The sequence below is a fragment of the Pleurodeles waltl genome, chromosome 8, assembly GCF_031143425.1.
Source record: "Pleurodeles waltl isolate 20211129_DDA chromosome 8, aPleWal1.hap1.20221129, whole genome shotgun sequence".
Classification (NCBI taxonomy): Eukaryota; Metazoa; Chordata; class Amphibia; order Caudata; family Salamandridae; genus Pleurodeles; species Pleurodeles waltl.
The window spans coordinates 1,509,144,267-1,509,167,811 of NC_090447.1; the positions used below are offsets into that span (position 1 = coordinate 1,509,144,267).

The 23,545-nt window shown below is 44.2% G+C and overlaps 1 protein-coding gene across 1 annotated transcript in view; it reads right to left on the minus strand.

Moving 5' to 3' along the window:
* Nucleotides 1–286: 286 nt before the first annotated feature.
* Nucleotides 287–23,545, minus strand: part of CASR (calcium sensing receptor) — a 233,786-nt gene continuing 210,527 nt past the window's right edge. Inside the window, exons 5-7 of the mRNA XM_069202781.1 lie at nt 16,919–17,149; nt 14,686–14,809; nt 287–8,405 (exon numbers count right to left, since the gene is read on the minus strand). Coding sequence (XP_069058882.1) covers nt 6,988–8,405; nt 14,686–14,809; nt 16,919–17,149 — 1,773 coding nt within the window. The 3' untranslated portion in view covers nt 287–6,987. The remainder of the gene's footprint in view (nt 8,406–14,685; nt 14,810–16,918; nt 17,150–23,545) is intronic.

The window sequence follows — 23,545 nt, forward strand, 5'->3', positions numbered from 1 at the left end:
ACATTATATTCAGATTTACAGTAACTTTATCAATTTCAAGTATATTTCAGGTCAATATATGGATCATGGAGATTGCTAGCATGTCAGAAAGATTATGTGAGGCTTGAATTACAAGCAACTTGTTTTTTGTCCAAATGCCAAACCAAACATTATTCCCTGGGAAGGCATTCCCTTTCCGCACCATATTCCATATATGTTTTTTTCCTGCCGGATATTACTATGATCTTGGGCCTGGAGCAGCAGAGAGTAGCTGGACTGACCCAAGCACAGAAGGAGAAGCAAGAAACACTGTGATAACCAAGACAGTCTTTTTTTATTTTCATGAATGTAAGATTACAAAAGATACATGCTGATACAATAAACACAGCAGCATTTCTCATGCTTGGTGTATGCTTTCAGCAGGGGGCGACATTGACCTCTTCTTTACTACTATGTTTTTTCTGTGGTTCTTGTTATTTTTTTCAAAAAATGTGTTCTTGGAGAGGAAGAGAATGGACAAACTGGTGTGTAAAGCACACAATTAAAGAAACTGTTTACACAGCAACGAGACCGAGAACTCTTCAAAATGGCCCAGTATACTCAGGAAGGTGCACACACTTATAACCCCCTGGGGTAATTGGACAACGTTTAGAATTTTACAATTTTGTGAGATTGCAAAGTTTTCCGTTTTGGTTTTCCAATTATGCAACTTGAAATATTTTGTTTCTTTCAGAAAGCTTCGCAAAAATCGATTTGCAGTTTTTTTCTGGGGAAAAAAGTGAAAAACATTTTTAGAACATTTCACAGATTTTCCTGAAACAGAGCCAAGGGTCCCTTTGTTGGTTATTTCAGTTACTTGGTCGGCCTTTTCTACAAAAGCTGTTAATAAACATTGTAGGTTTTAGGAAATGTGTACAAAGTATGGCCTTCATTACAAGTTTGGCGGTCTTTTGGCAAGACTGCTGTGGTGGCGGCCACCAATAGACCACCTTGTAGGCGGTATTCCGAATGCCGTATTAAGAGTCGCATACCATAGACTGGCAAGAATCAGCCACTAATCTACCACCACCAGGAGAATTGGAGTGGGGAAAGAGGCAGTTTCACCACCAGCACCACTAGCTCGACAACATTCCACACTCCAGATTACAACCCAGAAATCAGCATAGCGATCCTTCCACAGCGGAATAGCAATGGTGGTGCGTACCACCGCACTCGCAACACACTCAATGTTTGGTACATGGTGTTGCAGTTGTGGTGGATGAGGATCAATGATGGTGTGTGACTGTGCCGGTGCTGTGTTTCGGTATGTGTGCGATGCCTGTTGAGTGTACAATGTATGTGCAGGTGTGAGTGTGACTGTGGGTGTGTGTGTGCATGTCGGAGTGGGGGTACCAGTGTGTGTGTCACCCGCACCACTTGCATCCGATTTGTCTGTTGTGTATGTGTCTCTCTCATTATACATATAGGAACCGCCAGTGTTTACGTCGCGGTGCGACCGCGGCGGAAACTGTGGCAGTGTACAAGGTTGTAACCTGTCTGGCGGGAACATGGCCTCCTCTGGCCTGAAGGTGCCTCCCGCCAGACGCAGCGCCTGACGCACTGAAGGTGCCGGTGATTTGTTGGCTGTATTCTATGGTGAAAACTGCCATGGTCATAATTCGGCGGTCCTCACTGCCAGCCTGTAAGAGGTACGACCACGGCCGCCAACATGGTGGTCACAGAACCTCCAAACTCGTATTGAGGGTCTAAGTCCTGCACCTTCCTTTCCTCGGGCTGGGTAGAAGCTGGTAGAGAACACCACAAGGAATGAGTCCAGAACATACCCTGTGAGAGACGCTTCCTCAATGTGGTACCTCATTTTATGGGTGTACAAAATTTGTAGAGCTGACTTTTTTGGCAGCTCAGTGATGTACTTTCAAATACGTTGCTGCCTATGTCACAAAGTTGGAGAAATTAAAATAAAAAGCAAGTGCTAGTTCAGGACAACAATGGTTTTTCAGTGCCCCCTAGGTTTACCAATGCATAAGTTCTCTGCAAAAACAATTTCCTGAAAAAAATAATTTGCAGGAGTAATGTACCTGCAGGTGGTTTGGAAAAGCACTAATCGTTGCAACTTTTTGAAATTGTAGTTTTGTCACCACGAAATTATAATATTGCACACCACTAATAGCTGTTTCAATGTCAGCATTTCTCTAGCCATCCCTAGAACTCTAAAACCTGTCTCCTTCTACTTCCAAGAGGTAATGCAGTTATCTTTGTCCACTCTCTTCAACAAAAATTGGGTCTTGAATTTAACTAGTTAGCAGACAAATGTTATTCACAGGAAGTTTTTCTGAAACACAAATCATGAATACAATTGCAATTGCAGTAGGAATGCCAGTTCTTTGAAGACACATATCTCAGAGACATTGATACATGATTGGTTGAGACTGTACCATTAACTATCTCAAGTTAGTTCAAAAACATGAGCATAAAAGCTCCCCCAACCCTAGGATGGTTCCCCCCTTGTTAGCATTCTAGATTTTTTGGTTTCGGAGATCTTGAATAAAGTAACAGCTCCAGACGTTACAACAAAAGATGCCTATTGTTTATGGGTGTGCTGAATTAAAAATCTGACATCAAAGTTGTGCCAAGCTCACTATTTTTTCACTTCATGGAGTTGCCATCCTTACACACATTTGCCCGTAGACTGTTTTCTGCCACAAGAAGGATTTTGCTTTTCCGGGTTCAGCGACTGGATACCCTTACGGGCGACAATCAACGGTCTACAAATCCATCTTACAATCACAAAAGGTTTTTGCTGGAAAATTGTACACTCTGCAAAATGTGTTTAAAGAAATATGTGAATTTTTAAAGAAAGCTTTATGAGTTATGACAGCAGTTATTTGGGGGTAAGTGATTGATTGTGGTATTAGAGGTCCCCATTTTGAAGGTATATATATATATATATATATCTATATATATATATATATATATATAGATATATATATATATATATATACTTTTTTGGAATGTTTAGTGGAGATTCGTCAAACTGTGCCAAAGTTATTAGCACCACAAAAACGCATTTCCTATGACCTAACTATAACTACCCAATGGCAACTGGCACTAGGGAATACATATATATATTATATTTTGGAACTCTGCCTTTTTTATCCTTCTTTTCAGCAGTCCACATTGTACCCTAAACTATGTGGTGGTCAGAGTAGATGACGTGGTATTATCTGTCCCTTACACTAGCACAAAGGCAAAGTCTACTGCTTGTAAAGACAACTGTCACCTGATGGTGGTGCCATAGATGCCTGCCCAGTCAGGCCTTGACTTAGACTTGTTTCTTATGCCATTGTTTTCTTTGACTTCCTTTGAGTTCCCGGCCAAGGTCATCGAGAAGACCGTCAATAAGCAGCTGACCGCTTTCCTCGAGGCTAACAACTCGCTCGACCCATCCCAATCTGGATTCCGAGCCAACCACAGCACAGAAACCGTCCTCATCGCAGTCACCGACGACATCAGGACTCTGATGGACAACGGAGAAACAACCGCCCTCATCCTCCTGGACCTCTCGGCTGCCTTCGACACCGTGTGCCATCGCACCCTAATAACCTGCCTCCGCACCACTGGAATCCTAGGACAGGCCCTAGACTGGATCATCTCGTTCCTCTCCGACAGAACCCAGAGAGTTCACCTCCCTCCCTTCCGCTCAGAACCCACCGAGATCATCTGCGGCGTACCCCAAGGATCCTCGCTAAGCCCAACCCTCTTCAATATCTACATGAGCCCCCTCGCCGCCATCGCACGCAAACACAACATCAACATCATCTCCTACGCCGACGACACCCAGCTGATAATCTCACTCACCAAAGACCCAACCACCGCCAAAACCAACCTACAGGAAGGAATGAAAGACATCGCGGAATGGATGAAGCTCAGCTGCCTAAAACTGAACTCAGACAAGACGGAGGTCCTCATCCTCGGACAATCCCCATCCACCTGGGACGACTCCTGGTGGCCCACGGCGGTGGGCACCGCACCAACCCCCTCAGATCACGCACGCAAACTTGGATTCATCCTGGACCCCCTCCTCACAATGACCAAGCAAGTCAACGCCGTCTCGTCATCATGCTTCAACACCCTACGCATGCTCCGAAAAATCTTCTGATGGATCCCCGCCAAAACCAGAAAGACAGTTACTCATGCCCTCGTCACAAGCCGACTAGACTATGGAAACACCCTATACGCAGGCACCACCGCAAAGCTTCAGAAACGTCTACAACGCATACAGAACGCCTCCGCACGCCTCATCCTCAACATCCCTCGCCACAACCACATATCCGCCCACCTGAAACACCTGCACTGGCTCCCCGTCAACAAAAGGATCTCCTTCAGGCTCCTCACCCACGCACACAAAGCACTCCACAACATGGTCCCCGAATACCTCAACAGCCGCCTCTCGTTCTACACGGCCACCCGGCACCTCTGCTCAGCCAGCCTCGCCACCGTCCCAAGGATCCGCAGAACCACCGCCGGAGGAAGATCATTCACCTACCTGGCAGCCAAAGCATGGAACTCCCTCCCGCACACCTAAGAACTACCCAGGACCATCTCGCCTTCAGGAAACTCCTCAAGACATTGCTTTTCGAGCAGCAGTAACTCCCCCACCCCCCTCCAGCACCTTGAGACCCTCTCGGGTGAGTAGCGTGCTCTATAAATGTACTGATTGACTGATTGATTGATTGAGTTGAAATGAAAGTACCCTTATGCCCATGGCCAGGTTTATCTTTGGTTAGATTGTGTCGTTGACCTGTCTGCTTGCCATTGCCCGCTGCTTGGCACAGTTTCCTGTATTCTACCCTTTCCCACACAGCATTGCTCCCCAGTGAATGTGAACATATGGCCTCTAGCTTTATACAGACAGGTTGCCTTAGCAGCCTTAGCAGATTGGGTGTAGGCTGAGATATGTTGCTGCTCTTGGACCGTGTAGGTAAGTCTAATGAGGGTCATTACGAACTGCACAGCAGGGTCTGTGGTTGGAAGCATGCAACACGCTTCCACTGTTTATGTCTCCGGATGCCTGTCGTGCTGTGCAACAGCCTCTCAACATCATGCATGTGTAGAGCATTCATGGGACTAGCCCAGAGCATTTGTCTAACACTGTATATCAGTACTTATCATAATTCCCTGGCATACATCCTATACTGCTGTCAATGAGCCCAGCCTTCCCAATAGAGATCAAAGTATTTCTGTTCCACTGCAGCTTCCTGTTGTTTCTGGACAAGCCTGAACAGAGGATATCATGTCACTCTGTCTCTTTACTTCTCTGCATGATCAGGCCTGTAAATGGGGGGTTGAAGCAGCCATTTTAGGTACACTACTAATAATCTGTCTCAAGTTACATGTTCTGTCACTCGTGTACTCAATGTCTTTCTTTGCTGTACACCTTTGGGTGGTAACTGTTGCACGCAACAGCCACCTCGATCACTAAACTGTGGACCTCAGGCTTGAGCACTTTGGCCTCCTGTGGATTTGGAGGGTCTATGGGTTGGTTTTCTTTAGATTTCCTCAGTGACCCATGTACATATGTCACTGACTGTGAATGGATTGCTATATACCTGAAAATCCTATGGTTAAGTCATATATAGAAAAAGGGTGGTTAACTTAAGCACACACTCCCCCATTTCAGCCTGCTCTTTTGTAGGACTTACGTTGAGTGATTGCTGGAAATCTAATATTCAACTGTGTTTTTACCCATGAATCCTTTCTGTTGCTTGCTGATACCACATATTTACTTCAGGAACACCAGATTGGCTACTTCACACTCATGGGTTATAAAGAGGGGATACATCATCTTGAGTGAGGGTTCTGTATGGAGCTAGACAGGTGCCCACAAGCTAAAATACTATTCAAACAAGAGTGAAAAGAAACAGTCAGCATTCCTCAGGGAAGAATTGCCTGCATACAACTCTACTAGTTTGTGCCTGTAGAAACAAGAGAGAGAAAGTAGGAAAGGTCTTAAAAGTTAACTAAAAAACTACTTTTCTTTCAAAAATGGTAGTGTAAAGGGTTCTGCTTCTCAAGAAGCGTGTGTGCATACACAGACATCGCTGGCCATAAGAAAGTGTTGGAGTCCATTTTAGGTCATTAGTGATAGTGAGATGCTTGTCTTGATCTTCCCTGTCCAGACCCATGGAAATACATGTGAAATGGCCGAAACACCCTTGCATAATATATTTTCCCTCCACTTATACTGAAACAACACATTGCAGCCAATATCTGACCCACGAACAAGAATGGCATGCATTAAACTACTAAGTAATACAGTTGGCAGTCCACCTCCGGTTTGTGCAAGATCCATAGTTGTCACTTGTAGACCACGGTGGCTCTATGTTCTCAGACAAATTTGACCAATACTTTGAAGAGCACTTGTGTAGTTTCTGAGTATCTAAGGAACGCGCTCCATCCCATTGTAAGCATGCTTGAATGTTTCAACGCTTCATAAATACGATATACAGGTCTATGTTTCTAACACTACGCACACTCAACAGTTGCACTACAAGGGCAACTAAAGGACCAGCAGTAAAGTAAGGATGACTAAGGAAATCCCTAGTAGCATGTTTCTTCTAGGTGGAGCTGGTCCTCAGCTCAAAGACGTTTTAGTCTTTTGTGAATATACAGTACAATGCATGTCCCCAGGTATCGGAAAGGATTGATGGATGACATGAAGCAACCTTATTCAACCGATTAGCCATGGTCCAGCAACTCTAATCTGTTTGGTAGGGATGCTTACTTATACAAAAGAGGACACCAAGAGTGTCCTTCAGCTTAAGCATGGTTCAGCAGGATTCATCTGTGCTTCATCTGTTTCATCTGTGCTTGGGCATGCAGGACACGGACGCTCCTTGAGTGGTATTAACGTACGTTGTGGTATAGTCCAACCACAAGTCTTTGACCTCTCAGTTTGTGAACTTCACCCTTTCTTTAAAGCCCATTATCACAGTTTTGCAGGTCTTGTTAAGAGTTTATTGCATTCTCTGTGATAGTACTGCCAACATAATTCTTTGAATTGGATGTCTGAACAGAGGTCTCATCAACTGTGTGTTGGGTCTCAGTCTTGGTGTGGATGACAGATTCCTGCGACCCTGACACATCCTTGTTGGAGGCGGTGTTGAAGCTGGACTCACTCCCTGCATCACTATTTTGCAGAGGTAGAAGGGCTCGATGCCTGAGCAGGCTGTCGTCGCTGTGCTTGCCTTCCAGGGAATTCCTCCTCTTGGGTATTTTGTTACTGACTGCATTCTGCTGCGGCTCCTCAAAGCCCAGGGACAGAGTGACTGTCCCAGTGCCAAAGCTCACTTTGTGCTTGCACGGTCTTTGCTTCTCATTGCAGGTAAATGGCTCATCATGGTTGCTCTTGCTGCTGATAGAGGATGACGGAGTTGAGCCGGATGAACCGCCAAGACTATTGGATCTCTTGTGAGATACATTGCTGCGTCTCAAGGTAGCCCTGGCTGCCACCTTAAATGCATGGGCCGCTGTGCTGCACCGGACCTCTTCAATGGTGTTCCTTGAGGGCTTGAACAGTATGATGTAGACTTTGTTGAAGAAAATGCATGCCAATAGCCCAAAGCTAGAAGCTAGGATTGCAATGACTTCAACTGCAGAGACAAATTTTCCGTAGGTGCTGGCGTAGGCTGGAATGAAAGAAATCCAGACGATGAAGAAGATGAGCATGCTGAAGGTGATGAATTTGGCTTCATTGAAGTTTTCTGGAAGTTTCCTGGACTTAAAGGCAAAGAAGAAACAGACTGCAGCCAGAAGGCAAGTGTAGCCAATTAAAAAGCCCAACGCCATCAAGGAGCCCTCATTGCAGGTGATAAATATAATCTCATCTTCCATCTCATGATTTCGATAGCTCCAAGGTGGTGCGGTGTAGAGCCAAATCACACAGATGATGATTTGCACAAAGGTGCAGAGGAACACCAACAAGAACTGGAGGTTGAGGCCCCACCACTTGCGGTGGAAACTGGTGGGGATCTTAGCCTCAAAGACAAGAAGGACCCGGTTGGTCTTCACCAGGATGCAGGAGATGCACAGCACAAAGCTGATACCAAAGGTCGGCTGGCGTAAGCGGCACGTCCAATCCTGGGGCTCCCCGATGAAGAAAAGAGAGCTGGTGAAGCAGCAGATCAGGGAGAAGAGGAGAAGGTATGACAGCTCTCTGTTGGTGGCCTTGACGATAGGGGTGTTACGAAACTTGATAAAAACTCCCAGGACGAAGGATGTCAGGAAAATTCCCAAGACCGCGAAGAGAGTAAGGGCAATGCCGAAAGGCTCCGTCCAAGAGAGGAACTCGATTTGCTTAGCAATGCAGGCTGTGTGGTTTTCATTGGACCAGAAATTATCGGGGCATTTTTCACAAGCACTCGCATCTGTAGGGATAACATTCATAGAACACAATTATTAGTCATATTAACAACAAACATCAGAATTGTGAAATGTTAATAGCAAACTATACAGTAACATTTTGTGGTGAAATTCATTCTACAGATAAATGATAGACAATGTTTTGCTTGACATGATAATAAAGAACAATAAAATTATTTTAAAGTATGTTTTTCACTTCTCTTTAGAATGGATGTGGTAGTCAGTGGTTCTTAACGTTTTGACGTCTAAAGAACCCCCACTTTTTTCATTACTGGAACCTGGAGACCCTCAAGTAATCATTACTGAAATACAAGTACCCCCAACTTAGTCATTATTTGGAGCTGAGGACCCCGGCATGAGCATTTTGAATGATTTAAACTGCAAAACAATACACAAAAAATACAGAAACAAGCATTCATATTTTATTAAATTCACAGATACAAATAAAAAAACAAGATTTGACTCAAGCTTTTCAAAATTCAATTTAGGCCACTCATTGCAAATACTATATCCTGTTTGGTGCACTTGCCCTGCTCCCACGAATCAGTCTGATACTAGTTTAATTTCTATTCTCCAATTTGAAATTCCTTCACATTTACAGAACACTTTAAAATGTCCAGCTTTACATTTTGCTTATTTATATGCTTTATTAATGTGTTATTATTACACTTTCTAAGCCTCCCCCTGAATAGGCTTCGCGGACCCCGGGGGTCCCTGGACCACCGGTTAAGAACCAAGATGATTGGGTAACGCAAGACGGTCTGGGGTAGACGTTATGTAGTTCGCAAGAGGTTTAATCCATCCACCACCAGCTCTGTCCTCTCCACAACATGAACCCTTCCACTTCCATTTCCCACAGCATTAATCTAGATCAGGGGCATTAAGCCCCAAGAATCTATTATGGCAAACCCTTTTACATTTGTTTTGAGGAGAATTAGTCCTAAACAAAAGCAGCTATGCTAGACCCCCTCCGGATCAAGGCTCATCAGCCTTCATTGGATGCTAATTCAATAACTGTGGGAGAGGATGTGGTGTAACGGACAGAGCTGCCAACTTTGTAGATCGAGGAACCAGGTTTGAACCTCAATGCCGGCTCAACATCCTGTGATTCTGGGCAAATAACCTAATCTTCCTGTGCTACAATTCAGCGCCTTGAGACCCTCACATGTGATTTGCAGCTCATTACAAATCCTGGATTTATTTATTTTTTATTTGATGACTGTAGCTTCTAGAGGAACTAGTCAGAAATATAATTTCAGAAAAAGAATGGAATATAGACCTTCTACTGGGCAACAGACACTTCTGTGATAAAGGTATCTGTAATAATGGCATATACATGTGGATATAACACCTATGCTTTGCAAGCTGCATATGTGGCGGGGGAAATGGAGGGAAATTGCAGGTGGAGGTCCAGTGAGGGTCTGGGACTGCTGCAGAATTTTTACTGCCTGACAGTAAGGGTGACCAGAAGGACCTCCTGGATTGTCCCAGCATCCCAACACATTTTTATGAGAGAGCGTTGGGTAAGCAAGCACATTTTCACAGTGCTGAGCAGGCTCAAGTTTACAACAACCCTCTCTTCACTGGAGAGACAGAGTTTACTTGATCTGTGCCTCTTGCTGTGCTGCTTGGTGTCATTCACCCAGCACAGTAGGAGTTAATGAGGGATGGATCCGCTTCAACAAAGCCCATGGGGGAGGGAGTCGTCAAATGTCCTAAAAGAGAGTTCGTGTAGATCATAAATATGAGGGTTTGAGGTGCTTTGTGTGTGTGAATGTATATACAGCAAGTAGTCCTATTGTTATGTCATTGGCAGTCCTTTTTTTTGTTCTAAAAATCTGGTCCCCCTACTGACAGTCCCCTACCTCATTTCCATCATGGGCAGCTCACACATTCTTAGTCCTCAGAAAGATTCAGGAAGGTTCTGGATATGCTAACTATTCTAATTGGCTGCTTACAAGCCAGTCAGATTGACCGGGGCAGCTAACTGGATGCCCAGAAGCTGATCAGGCTCATAAGGACAAATTTTGCTTTGGCATTAGGGTGTTTAGGCAGAATATCAGCAGCAAAAATATTGTGGGACAAAATATCGTGTCAAGAATATTGATGACAAAAATATTGTGAAGGTAAGTTTCTGTAAGTAAGAAAAGTTTTACTATATATAACTCCACATATATGTACCTTCACAATATATATCTTCAAGGTATGTAGATGTGGAGTTCAGAATTGTAAACCTATACTTACCTCATTGCACTTACCTTCTCGATATTTTGGTCCTCGATATTTTTGACACAATATTCTGTACACATGATATTTTTTTCGAATATTCTGTCAGTGATCCAGTACTAGTTTGCTGCCTGAATTGGTTGTAGCAAACTGGTAATTGGGTATTCCTTGACCTAGTGGAATTAATGTGTATTACTGTCCTAAGGGCAGCCAGTCAGACACCATCACACTGTTTAATGCCCTGGAGGGTGCAAGGAGTCACAGATTACCACTGTGTGCCTCATGCTGGCAAGTTTAAGGGAAATACCAAAACTAGGGATTTCGGTGTGGCCTGTGTGCTTGAAGGGTGGAAAAAAATTGCAGCGGAATGGAATTCAAGTGCAAATAGTATTTGAATTCTGTGCTGCAAACAGAAAGTTGAAATGGTCGGATTCTTACAAGGTTGCTTTCTTTGTTACTTGTTTACCGTGTCTACTGATATTCAGTGCTTAATTTATAAATAAAAAAGGTGTTGGTGCCCAAAGCCCTCCTCTTAAACACGCGGCTGCTGCAATTAAATGTGCAAGCACGGAATACAGAGGCGGCGTAATCCTGAAGCCATCTCGGGCCTCTTTAATCCATTTACAGCCACTCCCAGCCCCTTCAGCTCATTCTTGCAGCTTTCTACTTTCTCCCTTGGTGACGCTTTTTCATTTTTCTCTTCCTCCGTCTTTCCCATATGTGTCTTTTGCTCGCAGCAAATGCTTGAGGCAGAAGAGTAAGCCCTGACCCTCAAAAATAAGTGCTGGTGTTCAGCACCGGAAACAACAAGCACAAATTAAGCACTGGTAATATTATGCTGAAGAGCGGGCTGATCGTTTGTTTGGGCTACCCTCACGCAGTCTTGGGTAGGATCTAACAAATAACTGGAACTATTGACATCAGCTGTGCCAGAAAACGTGATGGATACAAATCATTTTTCATTTGAAACATTTTGGGCTAGATGTACAAAGATTAAAATAGTGATTTCCTAATTGTGATTTTTTGCTAATTGTAGTTAGGAAATCGCTCTTTCTAATGTATAAAGCTCCATGAGTTTCATTTAGCGATCTGAAGTGGGTCGCAACAGACCTACCTCATGAATAATAATGAGGTAAGTCGCAGTTGGTGACCCCCTACGATTCACTGCAATCACAGAGATGGTGTCCTGCTGGGGTCAGCACACTACCCTGTCCATGATTGCTTAAAATAAAGCGGTCTTTGTTTTTTAAACACGGCCCGTTCCCCTTAAAGTAATTTTTGAAGAGTAAGCAGAGGTCCATGGGACAGGACAGTTCATGGTGCATAGGAGTTCCGTAGTACGTTCTTACGAGAGTACACAAGAGTACACATTAGCCAAGAAATCTCTCTCCTTCTCTTTTTTTCTCTCCTTCTCTTCTTACTTTCTTTCTGTCTCTTGTTCTCCTTCTCTTTCCTTTTTCTTTTGCTGTCCTTCCTGCCTTCTCTGTCCTTTATTTTCTTTCTTTCTCTGCCCTTTCTTTTCTCACTTTCATTTTCTTGTCTTTCTTTCTTTCTAGAAGACAAGAAGGTGGCAGCCAGTGCCAGACTGATTGAGTTTTTTAGGTCTGTGTTAGCCAAGATCTTTTGATTTTACTAAAATTATGTGTACAACCTATTTACTTAAAGGGGTTTCAGCCAGACGTCACCCATTAGTCTGCAGGTGGTGTAATTCACATTTTACTTCCATCCACTCCAGCTTTCATTAAGGAGCAATGTATGAGTTTCGGCATGTTCCCCTCTCACAGGGAACACAGCCACACACAAAGTTGATCATTCGGTGCCAGGGAGTGCTACTGTTGTGTATGTTTTTAGAGACCAAAAAAACCTTTGATCGATGAGAGCCCATCATATACCCACACAAGGTTTTGGAAAAACCAGGACACAACAAAACACGTATTGTCAGAAAGCTGGCGGTTAACGCCAGACCTGTAGGCTTTGCCAATCCTTATTATTACATGGTAGTAATTTATAACTGAGTAATAACATGGGTTTCATTGGCTCACCTCTTTTCTTTCCATCCTAGTATCCACTCGGAGTCGTCAGTCTGCATGCATTTCTGTACCTGCTCTTTGCAGTCAGCCCTTTAGATAAAGCCCCATTAGTTTCCTCTCTCACCCTAGATCTTTTTGCACTTTTGGGCAATCCCTACTCTCTGCGGGAATACACCCGTCCTTATTGGCCTGCCATTTTACCATAGTTGGGAGCTCCCATTACCTCAAACTCTGACAATATCGCTACAAGCGATTATAACACCCATATCGCACACTTTTTTTAACTATGCTGGTGGCATCTTCATTCAAAAACCCAATATTGATAGTTTTGATAACTTTCATTCCTCTCAAACCTCTTTATCTCACTTTTGCAGGTTCTTTTTCAACCCTAATTATTCAGTTTCTCACTGTTTTCTGTCTTTCCCTTCCTCATCCTTTTCTCCGCCTGTTTTTCTTTCTCTTGCTCCGGGTCAAAGAAAAATGATAAGTGCGGGTCCCCAAAACTGAGTGGCAGTGACCCCCCACCTGCAACCACCAGCTCAAATTAAGCATTGGGTTTGATAGATTTGGTGAGGTATCTTCTTAATCTGAACCAGCCTGAACCTCGTCCCAGCTGCTGCCTGTCTGGGACACTGCAATGCTTCTACCCACTCAGAGACTTAGAACCCTCCCAGGTCTGTTTCCCACATTGTTCTGAGCATGCTCAGTTTGTTGTATTAGTAATCTGTATTTTAAAAATGAGTGAGAAAGCTTTTTTTTTTGGTTAATCCAGCAGATTGGCATTGTTATACAAATATATTTCAACCACTGGGAATTTCTCTGGGCATCCCATTCCATCATTTTCTAGCTTGTCTGTGCCATTACAGAAGGGGGACGGCCAAATGGCAATCAGTCTTAGCCCTGCCCTAAAAGGGGAGGTGTAAAACAACTGTTAAACCCTGTTCCTTCTTTCCCATGAGCACATTTAGATGTGTTTGGGCCTGACCTGTTGCTCAAGGCAGTATTGGGCCCTATTCCTTATAAAAAGTAAAAGGGGAAGCAGAGATTTACATCTTGACTTGAGCATACATTCACCTTTCTTTCTATGTAAACATTTCCTCAGTGGAAAGGGGTTACAGAGAGACTGGAAATGCATGTGTGTGGCCATTCCCAAACTTCCAAGGCAAACCCTGCCCTGGAACACTCACTTCCCAGGCCTTCAGTGGGATTTACTATTGTGGATTTTCTGTACTTAAGGTGGGAAAACACACAGTAGCAAATATTTTTACACCTGCCAGGAATCCCTCTGTAAATTCCTGGCAGGTGTATTATGATATATGTTCAGCTGTAAACTTATGTTTAAGGCCAAACACTCCTTTGTGAATAGCTCCATTGTGCGGGCTAAGGGAGGGTTACCTAGCGTAGTTGTACATACTGTATACAGACACTTTAGTTTATTGCATTACATTATGCAGATCAATAAATCGTGTTGCCATTGTACTGACCAGCCGTGTGGTACACAGCACCTTACCGAAGGTGCACGGAACACAATTTTGGGTGTAAGCAGGGCCACTGGAATTATGCGGCAGGGCTAAATTATGCAGCAGAGTTGAGTAAATTATGCAGCAAGATGTGGCACATTTTATCATAGCATTAGTTAATTATTTTGTCATCTTTACACTTGTTAACACTGCTTGGGCATTGGTTGCACCTCATTAGTACCAGTTTAGCGCCCAAACAGAAAGTTGACCAGCCAACCTCTGCAAAGAGTCTTCTACTGCGAGGCAACAAATGTTTCTGCATTCTTAGGAAGTTTTGAAACGTTCGAGCTAAAAACAACTTTTTAAAATTAAAATGTGGAGATTATACACCAGCTAATGGATTATGTGGCAAATGCATCAAAACAATAATTATGCAAAAAAATGCTGCACAATCGCATATTCCCAGTGGCCCTGATATCAGTCATGTGAAGTAATGCATGTCCCACACTGAAGGTAAGCTATACACTGATGCACATGGTGTGTGTGTATCGGCACGCTATGTTTATTACCTGTTTCATCGCTGTACTCGCCATCTGGGCAGGCAACGCACTCAAAGCAGCAGGTGGGTTCCCCTTCGATGATCCCTTTGCGTGTGCCCTCCTGACAGTCTCTGCTACAGTTAGAGAAAGGTACCTGAAAAAGAGAGAAGTTTCTTTAACGTCTGAGGATAGAGTTTATCATGTTATTATAGTGCCGGAGGTACACCCTTCTGCACCGGCAGAGGGTGAGATTGGGGAGGGGACATCATTGGAGCAGTGTTGGGGTGGTCCTAATGAATACGGGGATGTTGTTCCAGATCCTGGACGCATAGATGCAAAAGGGCTGCTGTCTTGTTTTTTTCTTTTTACACTCCTTAGCCTGCAGGATGATGATGTCCTGACTGTGGGTGACCAAGAGCCACCAGAGATGGTGACCTTGTGTGCAAGATAAGCGGCGGTGCTAGTCGTGATGGTTTTGTAAATGATGCTGCTGGTCTTGAAGAGTATGTGGGTCGGCAAAGGGAGCCAATGGAGTGCTAATAGGACAGAGGTGATGTGATCATATTTCTTCAGGCCCTGGATAGGACGTGTTGCTGCACGTAGGATGGCTGCCTGCACTTTAATTCACAGGTAAGAGGCTAAAGCCTGCACTTTCAATTCAAGGTGAGATTTTACAGAGTGTACTTTCAGTCCTGGGGAAAAGGTATACCTTTCACTTTTTTGCCGTGGAGGAGATGCCTCAGTCTGTACTTTCAATCATGTGGGAGGCAACCATCTTCCTAATGGGGATACAGAGTTTATACCTCTTTATAATGTTTGCTGAGTTCAGTGCAGATCACAATACCACTCAAGAGAGGTGTGGTACCATGTCAGCCTGTGACCAGGGAAATGGGAAATCAATGAGGAGAATCCCAGCTAGACAATCCACTATGTGAGGATGTGAGTAGATGGCAGACATTATGACTCAGTGGAATTGTGGACAAAAGATCAGGGTTAGGAGCTCCTCAGGTAAAGTGAACAGCGGAGGCTTTCCACGATGTGTGGACTCACCCGGCCACAAGAGCAGGCAGTGAGACTAGAAAAGCGCACTTGTAGAAAAATATGCTTTCGCACAAGTAGGGTTCGACCTTGTAAAATTAATCAACTATATTAAGGGCATAGGTTGGTGGCAGGATATACTTTGTCTCTATGAATGTTTACAAAGTAAATAAAGTCATCTAAGCCTTAAGCATTGGAGGTAAGCGGGGTCCTGATGCAGGTAAAACCCGAGCCTAGCCTTTGTAGCTGCGTGATCAGATTGGTCCATTCTGCTACTGTCAGCACACAACTCTGGAACCCAAAAAGCATTAGTGTGGATTAGTATAGAGAAATATGGGTTAATTTGAGGAGTGAACATGTGAGTTTGTTAGTTGGATTGAAATAGGATAAAGAACGGATGGAACATGGAAAGTGTTATGTGGGAGATCACAGTAATAAGACCAGGTTTTGGGTGAGTTAAATGAGAGATGGAGGAGGGGAAACTCACTCTTTAGAAATGGATTAGGTTCATCCGTGATCCCATGTGATGCTGACCCATGCCTACAAGGCCCTGCACAATGAAGGACCTGCATACATCAACAAACGCCTGACCTTCTACCAAGTGACCTGACACCTCTGATCAGCTTCCCTCTCCCATGCAGACACCCCACGGATCCATTGAACCAACAGCAGAGGACACTCCTTCTCGCACCTGGCAGCCAAGGTTTGGAACAACCTTCCCCTGCGCCTCATGACCGCACTGTCACTCCAGCAATTCAGAAAAGAACTAAGGACCTGGATGTATGAATGATCATTCCTCCATGCAGCAGCACACTGCCCCAGCGCTTCCAGACCCTCACGGGTGATTTGCTGCGCTCTTTAAATGTCTGATTGATTGATGTTACAGAATGTAGCATAGGCATGCAAGGGGCTATGGTGGCAGAATTCAAGTTTGTTAATGACTTCCAGCACCTTTCCACAATCTGTTACAGTATAAACATACAACCTAAAAACAATGACGTTTTATGCTATCTGTCAAGCTGCATCCATGGCCACCATTGCCGTTCCACTTGACTGCATTCAAGATGATCACTATGGCTTGTCCTTGGTGCATACATTAATAAGAGGTTTGAATCACCCAGTGCCAAATATAGGGCACATTTAAGCCTCATATCTGACCTGCCTGACCATACATAGATTGCTTGCCTTGTATGCCAGACCAAACAAGGACCACACGCCTACGCACCTCAGTGGAGAAGCCGCTCCATAGGATCTTGTCCTCACGGATGAACAGCCTCTCTCCTTTCTTGGCGTAAACGTTGTAATGACCAATTTCCTCAAAGACAATGGACCCATCTTCGGGGGACTGGTGCCAGTTTATTATTGAGTAATTTCCAATTAAGTCTCCAAACTCGTCAAAGTCCACTCGTTCCCCCATGTTGTTGGTGAAGTTCAGGTGCCGCAGATGCTTCAAGACCTATAGAGAAGGAGATTTAAGGGAGAAATGAAGACAGGATGAGCAGGGATTCACTTTCACAATTTCATTTTCATCTTTCTCTAATTTCTCTAATTACAATTATTACATTTTGAGGTTTTTACAAGCTTTGCATGCATTACAAAAATGTATGATTTTACAAAAATTCTGCAGCACATATTTGGAACATTTGATGTACATTTCTAAAGTCTCCATAGGGATTTCAAGAAGAGGCACACAACTATATCTAAAATTTTAGGATTATACCTATTAGAATAAAGGTGAATATTGCGTTTGACCAGGAGGGACACCTTTCCTTGACCTCACACTGCAAATGTTCTAAATATCCCGGACACTAGTGCCTCTCGGTCTTAATAAGGATAAAAGAGTGAGGACCGAGAGGCAGAAATGAGAGGCACAAGTACTCACTGTGCTGGCTATTCCTTTCTTCAAAGACTGAAATGAGAACATCTACTGAGCCGTGCACAAGGACAAAGCATTTGGAATACAGCCAGCAGTGACAGAAAAAGATGGCCGCCGCCAGCGTGCTCGAGGAGTGACTGGAACTAATGCGTGCAAGCCCTCCACCACCGCCCCTTTCCATTGGAAGCACCTCTGCTGACAAATAGGGATGATTGTATCTGAAAAGGAAGTGAGATGCTCAATAGGTGGGTAGAACAGAGCACAGACAGTGAAGGCAATCAGCACATGGTGGAAAGCACTGCGGACAGAGCTCAAGCACTTTGACTGATGTTTTTAAGGGTCAAGGCTGCGTCATGACTGCCACTACAGGAACAACTCTCCAGTCAGGGAGTGTGGGTGATTCTGCCAGGTGGTGGAGGAAGTACCGCCCGGTGTGTAGGTCACATGAACTAAAACACAGACGGGATGTTCCTCTGTCACATGTTGTGAAGACTGGCCTGCACAGGTATCTACTGAAACCAGAGCAGAAGCCTACCTGGGATCTGTGATGACTGGAATACACGTGTGGTTCAAAAGCCGCGTAGTCACTAGTGGGACAGTGAGCATCATACTGCCACCAGTACATTGTTGAGTCCAGCTGTAGGTCTTCTATATGGTGTGTGATGTGGCATGGTGATGTCTGAATGCTACGTCTCAGCCACAGGACCTTCACCTGAACTCCATAACTGTCCAGATCTTGGTGTAGGCTATGTGAGGGACCTTGAGCTTCTTGAAGAATATAGCCTCCTACAAATCATCCAAACTCCAATGCAGAATATGAGAGACATCATGAATGATTGGATAGAGGGACAGCTGCCAAATCTGGAGAAGGTGCATTGATCTTCTAGCTCTGGAGCCTCCTCAAGATCAGATGGCAACTGTAGGCTCTGGCTTGTTCACTTCTGGGACAGGAAGCATCCGAGGGACATCTGTGGAACACGGCTCAAAGTAGCCCTAGTTGTGGTAGATCACAATGGCTTCTAGAAAAGCAATGTGTACAAATGCTGTATATAGTACAGGAATTGGAACGGCGGAGTACGCACACTACAGCAACCCAACAGCTCCATTCAGACATGGAGCACATTGGACAAGCTCACCCACAAGCACCTTGTGAGTCATGGGCTCCCCGCTATTACATGACAATTATGCCCTCACTTATGGGTGGTCAGAGAAATCCTCCTGCCCCTCTGGCCCTGGGGTGCTTAAACAAAGAAAAAGGGGGGAGGATGGTGGCATCGTTGTGCTACCAATGAAGTGCAAAGTGAAGTACCACTTATTCCAGGGGACGGGCCAGCTGCTGTGAAAGCCACCCCTCTCTGCTAAAGTGTATGGGATCCAGCTGAAGTCCAAGCATTTAAATTGAGGATGCCAGACCATTCCCAGGCTTCCACAGTTCACCTTCATGTCACATCACTCCAGGTGCAGAGTAGCACCCAAGGAAGCCCTCCTTTACTGGGAGTGCAGATATTCTCACCAGGGGCAAGGGAATGTAAACACTGTGACCCAGAACTGGGGCTCATGGGGGGAAATGTAGTATTCAATGATATCTGCTGCTCCCCCTCAGTTGGTACTGTTTAAAACGTCCTGGCACTGCCACCTATTCAAGTTAGCCTCTAACCCAGCTGCGTTACAGCGCAGGTGACAACAACTATGAGAAGCATGGGCTGCATGCCTAACAGGAACGTACCATACAAACTTAGAAAAGCGAAGTACTAGACATTCTTCCCATCCTGCAAACACACCCACAATAATTGCCACTCAGGGATCAGTGTATGATTCCATAGGGACCAGGGTATGACTCCCCAAGCCAATTAGGGGCAGATTCAAGAGCCTCTTATGCCTTCTAATGATACATTAGTCATTTTTTTTTACGCTAATGTGGCGTTAGATGGCCAAAAACGCTGTGCCAGATTTACAAAGTGTGTATGCAAAGGGGGCGTTCCCCCATTAGGGGGGCTGAAAAATGGTCCAAAGAAATCTAGGAGATTTCTTTGCATCATTTTTTTCAGCACTTTTAATGCCTGCTCAAAGCAGGCGTTCAAAGGAGGCACGCTGATATTCATAATGGGCCTCAATGGGCTTTGTAGAATTAGTGTCAAAAAAATTTACGCTAATCCTGCAAAGCTCCAAACTAGCATCAAAAATGTTAAAGCTAGTTCTCTAACTACCACCATGGTGGGCCGTACCTTTGATACGGCGCACACATGGCGGCGTTAGGGGACGCTAAGGAACGCATGAAAATTGGCGCTGCACCGGGTGCAGCACCACTTTTCTTAAATCTGGCTCTAAGTCTCTCATCGCTTAAGTCAGTGCACAATTAGATAGAGCCCCTCTGTTACATCATGGCCCCTGGGCCGAATAGGAATGCAAAGACTCCACTTAAGGCCCCCAGTAGACACCCATAATCGAAGAACTCAGAACAAAGGCTGAAAGGTGAAAGGTGATTTCCATGGAGGGCCAATTGAAGACAATTAATGGTGGGCGGGTGAATGTAAGACAGAGGACTGAGTGACTTTACCATGAAAACAGAGGAGACTGAAAAAAGGATCTCAAACCCTTCAAAAGGATGGCATTCACTGTCTGGGAGGAATCTACAAAGCCTGTCAGCTAAACCCATTCATGTGACTCAAGATGGGCTGCAGGCATGAAAGGCCAAGGGCAGGAAAATGGCAACTTCCTAAAAGTACTTTTTCAAAATTGTAATGATAAATTCAACTTTCACCATTAAAGAAGGCTTATCATTACAATTTTATAGGTACCAAATGTGACATGTCTACCTCCTCTTATTTAGGAGTTACAGCTTATTAAATCTAATGAGGAATCCCCAATGTTATTTATGGATGAAATATGCCTCACAGTAGTGAAAAACGAATTTGGGAGTTTTTCACTACCAGGACATGTAAAACTTAAAGATACATGTCCTACCTTATACTTACACAGCACCCTGTCCTTTGAGCTACCTAGGGCCCACCGTAGGGTGATTTATGTGTAACGAAAGAGGAGCTTAAGGCTGAACAAGGGGTTTTAAATGCCAGTTCAACATGGCAGTGTGACTGCATTCAGGCTGCAATAGCAGACCTAGAACATGTTTTGGAGGGCGACTAAACTGGGTGGCACAATAAGTGCTGCCGGCCCACTGGTAGCATTTAATTTACAGGTCATGGTATACCACTCTACAAGACTTACAAATAAATTAAATATGCCAATTGGGTATAAACAAAATTGACCAAGTTTTAGGGGAGAACACAAGCACTTTAGTGCTGATTTGCAGTGGTAAAGTGCACAGAGTCCTAAGGCTAACAAAAACTAATTCAGAATAAAAGTGAAAGGCAAAAAGGCAAAATGGTTAGGGGTGACCCTGCGAAGAAAAAAACTTGAAGTGGAGCAGCACATCACGCATGCACATAGGAAACTTGTCAGCTCTGCAGGGGGTCAGCAGCTGTGGTCCAGAGATACAAGGTACGTCCGCCTTTCACACAAAGTTTATGTTTCAGAGGTTAATACAGACACTAAGCAATTCTTCTTTCCTGGAAAAGTGCTGTGCAGGATGCGTCATGCAGCTGAGATGAGGGCTGACTATGAATGAATTTATCAAGCAGGGGATTCTAGCTGAAATGCATCAGACCACGCCCTTGGGTACGTGGGCCACGCCTCCCGTGAAAGGTTCTCAGTTCTACTTCTAATGTCATATCCCAATTACAGCCCCCCCACCCTTTCATCCCACTTAAAGCACTTCAAGGGATCATGACAGCTGCTCGTAAAAACACACATTAGTTCAGAAATGTTCACCTAAGATAACGTGAAAGTAGTGTGTTTAGGGTGACCACCTGGCATTGAAGCAAATTCTGGACAGGACTGTAAAAAATTCAGCACAAAGGGTTAAAATTTAGGACAAAAATTCAGGACAAAGGGTCAAAATTCAGGACAGACATTCAAGAACAACCATGAATTTTACAGACACACACAAGAGAGGCCATGCTTCACTATGTTGTCAGTGCATTTATTTACTGTTTTTTAACATAGCACAATTTATTCACTGTGGTCCTTTTGTGATTGCCTCCTGGTGTGCTACATTCAGGTGTCACATTACGTCCTTGTTCAGTAGCGTAGGCCAATCACCAAGGCCATCACCCCTACCCAAACCTACTGATTCTTTCTTGAAGAGAAAGTAACAGCAACATTTTAATTATGTTTCTGAACATTTTAAAACCCCTGGCAAACAGTTTGGGAAACATTAAGGTAATAAACATTATGCTAGTTTAAACAAATTTAACAAAAATATCTGGCTTACCCCAATCGCCCATGGACTTTCAACCTAAATTCAGGGCAGATGGTGTGTGCGACAGTCTCACACCTAATGTCGGGATGTGAGGTGCCCACAACTTGTCTGTAGTCTCATAGCACTAGACTGTATATCCATGCATACTCCACTCCAAGCTGCTCCGGCTCTCGTGTGTGTATACACAGACATGGGAACACGTTTTTTTACAAGGTCTGCTTATCTTGTCTTAAACATTATTCAGGAAATAAATTAAATGATTCATCTATATATTTATTTGTCACTGACCTAATAAATGCAAATCACATTTAACATTGCGCAAAAGAGCTTGTTTGCGACCATGAGCTGGGCACCCGTAGAAAAGAAGAACATATTTATTCAGATGGTATAGCTTTTAACTTTTAAAAAAAAAAAAAAAAAAAAAAAAAACCGGGGCGATATTAAGAGTAATCGGCCCACCCCTAATGCAAAGAACAGACTCCACCGTTCTCCTTGAATTATCACATCAAAAGCCGGAGATTAAAGATAGTTGTAGTCGCTGCCCGTTGACGCCAGGTGGCGAGAGACACCGAAAGATAAGTAGCATATGCCCACAAACGCCGAGACCGCAAATTACGAGTAAGGGAAAAACTGAAAACTGATAAAAATGACTCATACACTTCTTATAGAGTTGCCTCGTGCGCGTAAATTGTCGCTAGAAAATACATCTCTCTTTCTATATACAAGGGCACATTTTACTCTGCAGAAACTACAGAAACCATAGCAGGCCGTAAATAACCCCATAAGACATGTTTCCATCCACATCGAGTTCCATTGAAAATGTTAATTTATGGCAAAACACCATCACCTCCATGCATGCTTGAGTAGTAGTGACGTTCGAGTTCTTTTTCGCGTTCTCTAAGTTATATTTCTGTTTATCTCATTATTTTAAAAATACGTACTACAAATCCCAGAAGGCCAGAGGAGAATCTGGCTTGGCTGCTCAGGCCCTTGTAAAAGACCTGCAGTTGACTGCTCAGCCCAGACCCATGCAGGCCGCAGCAGAGCTGTCAATGTGTCCCAGAAACCCTTTCCCTGGGTCAAAGGTGGCTGCGTTGCATGCAGAAATGTTTTTGTGCAGGAAGGGCTGCCTTCCTGCACAAAAAGAATCCTGAGAGGTGTTTTCCTCTTTCTATGTGTGCTGCAGAACGCAGCACAGATTGAAAGAGGAAACAAGGAGTAGAAATAAAGATACTTCTCCTCATTGGGCCCCCCCTGGGGAGGTCTGAGGTTCTGGTGCATCCCCAGGTTTGCATGGCCTTGTAAATTTGGGGATTTGTTAAAATCAATGGGAGTTGCATCAGAATACCCTCCGCAACGCCCATTGAGCAACTCCCCCTGCGCAGAGTAAGGCAACGCACTGCCCTGCCCTGCTTTGTCTTACTCCATATCTATGAGACCATTGAAAGCCATGTAAAGTGGCTCTGCGCGGCCTCATAGGTATGAGTTCAACATTTGCATTGCTGTGGCATCACAAAACCTGACGCATGGCGGCGAGGGGGATCATAAATATGCCCCCAAGTTTTAAATTCTAATACTGATAATTAGCATAATGATGACGTCAGTGGAAATGACATCACACGTCATTTGGCCTAAAAATGACATCGCAGGAAATATGT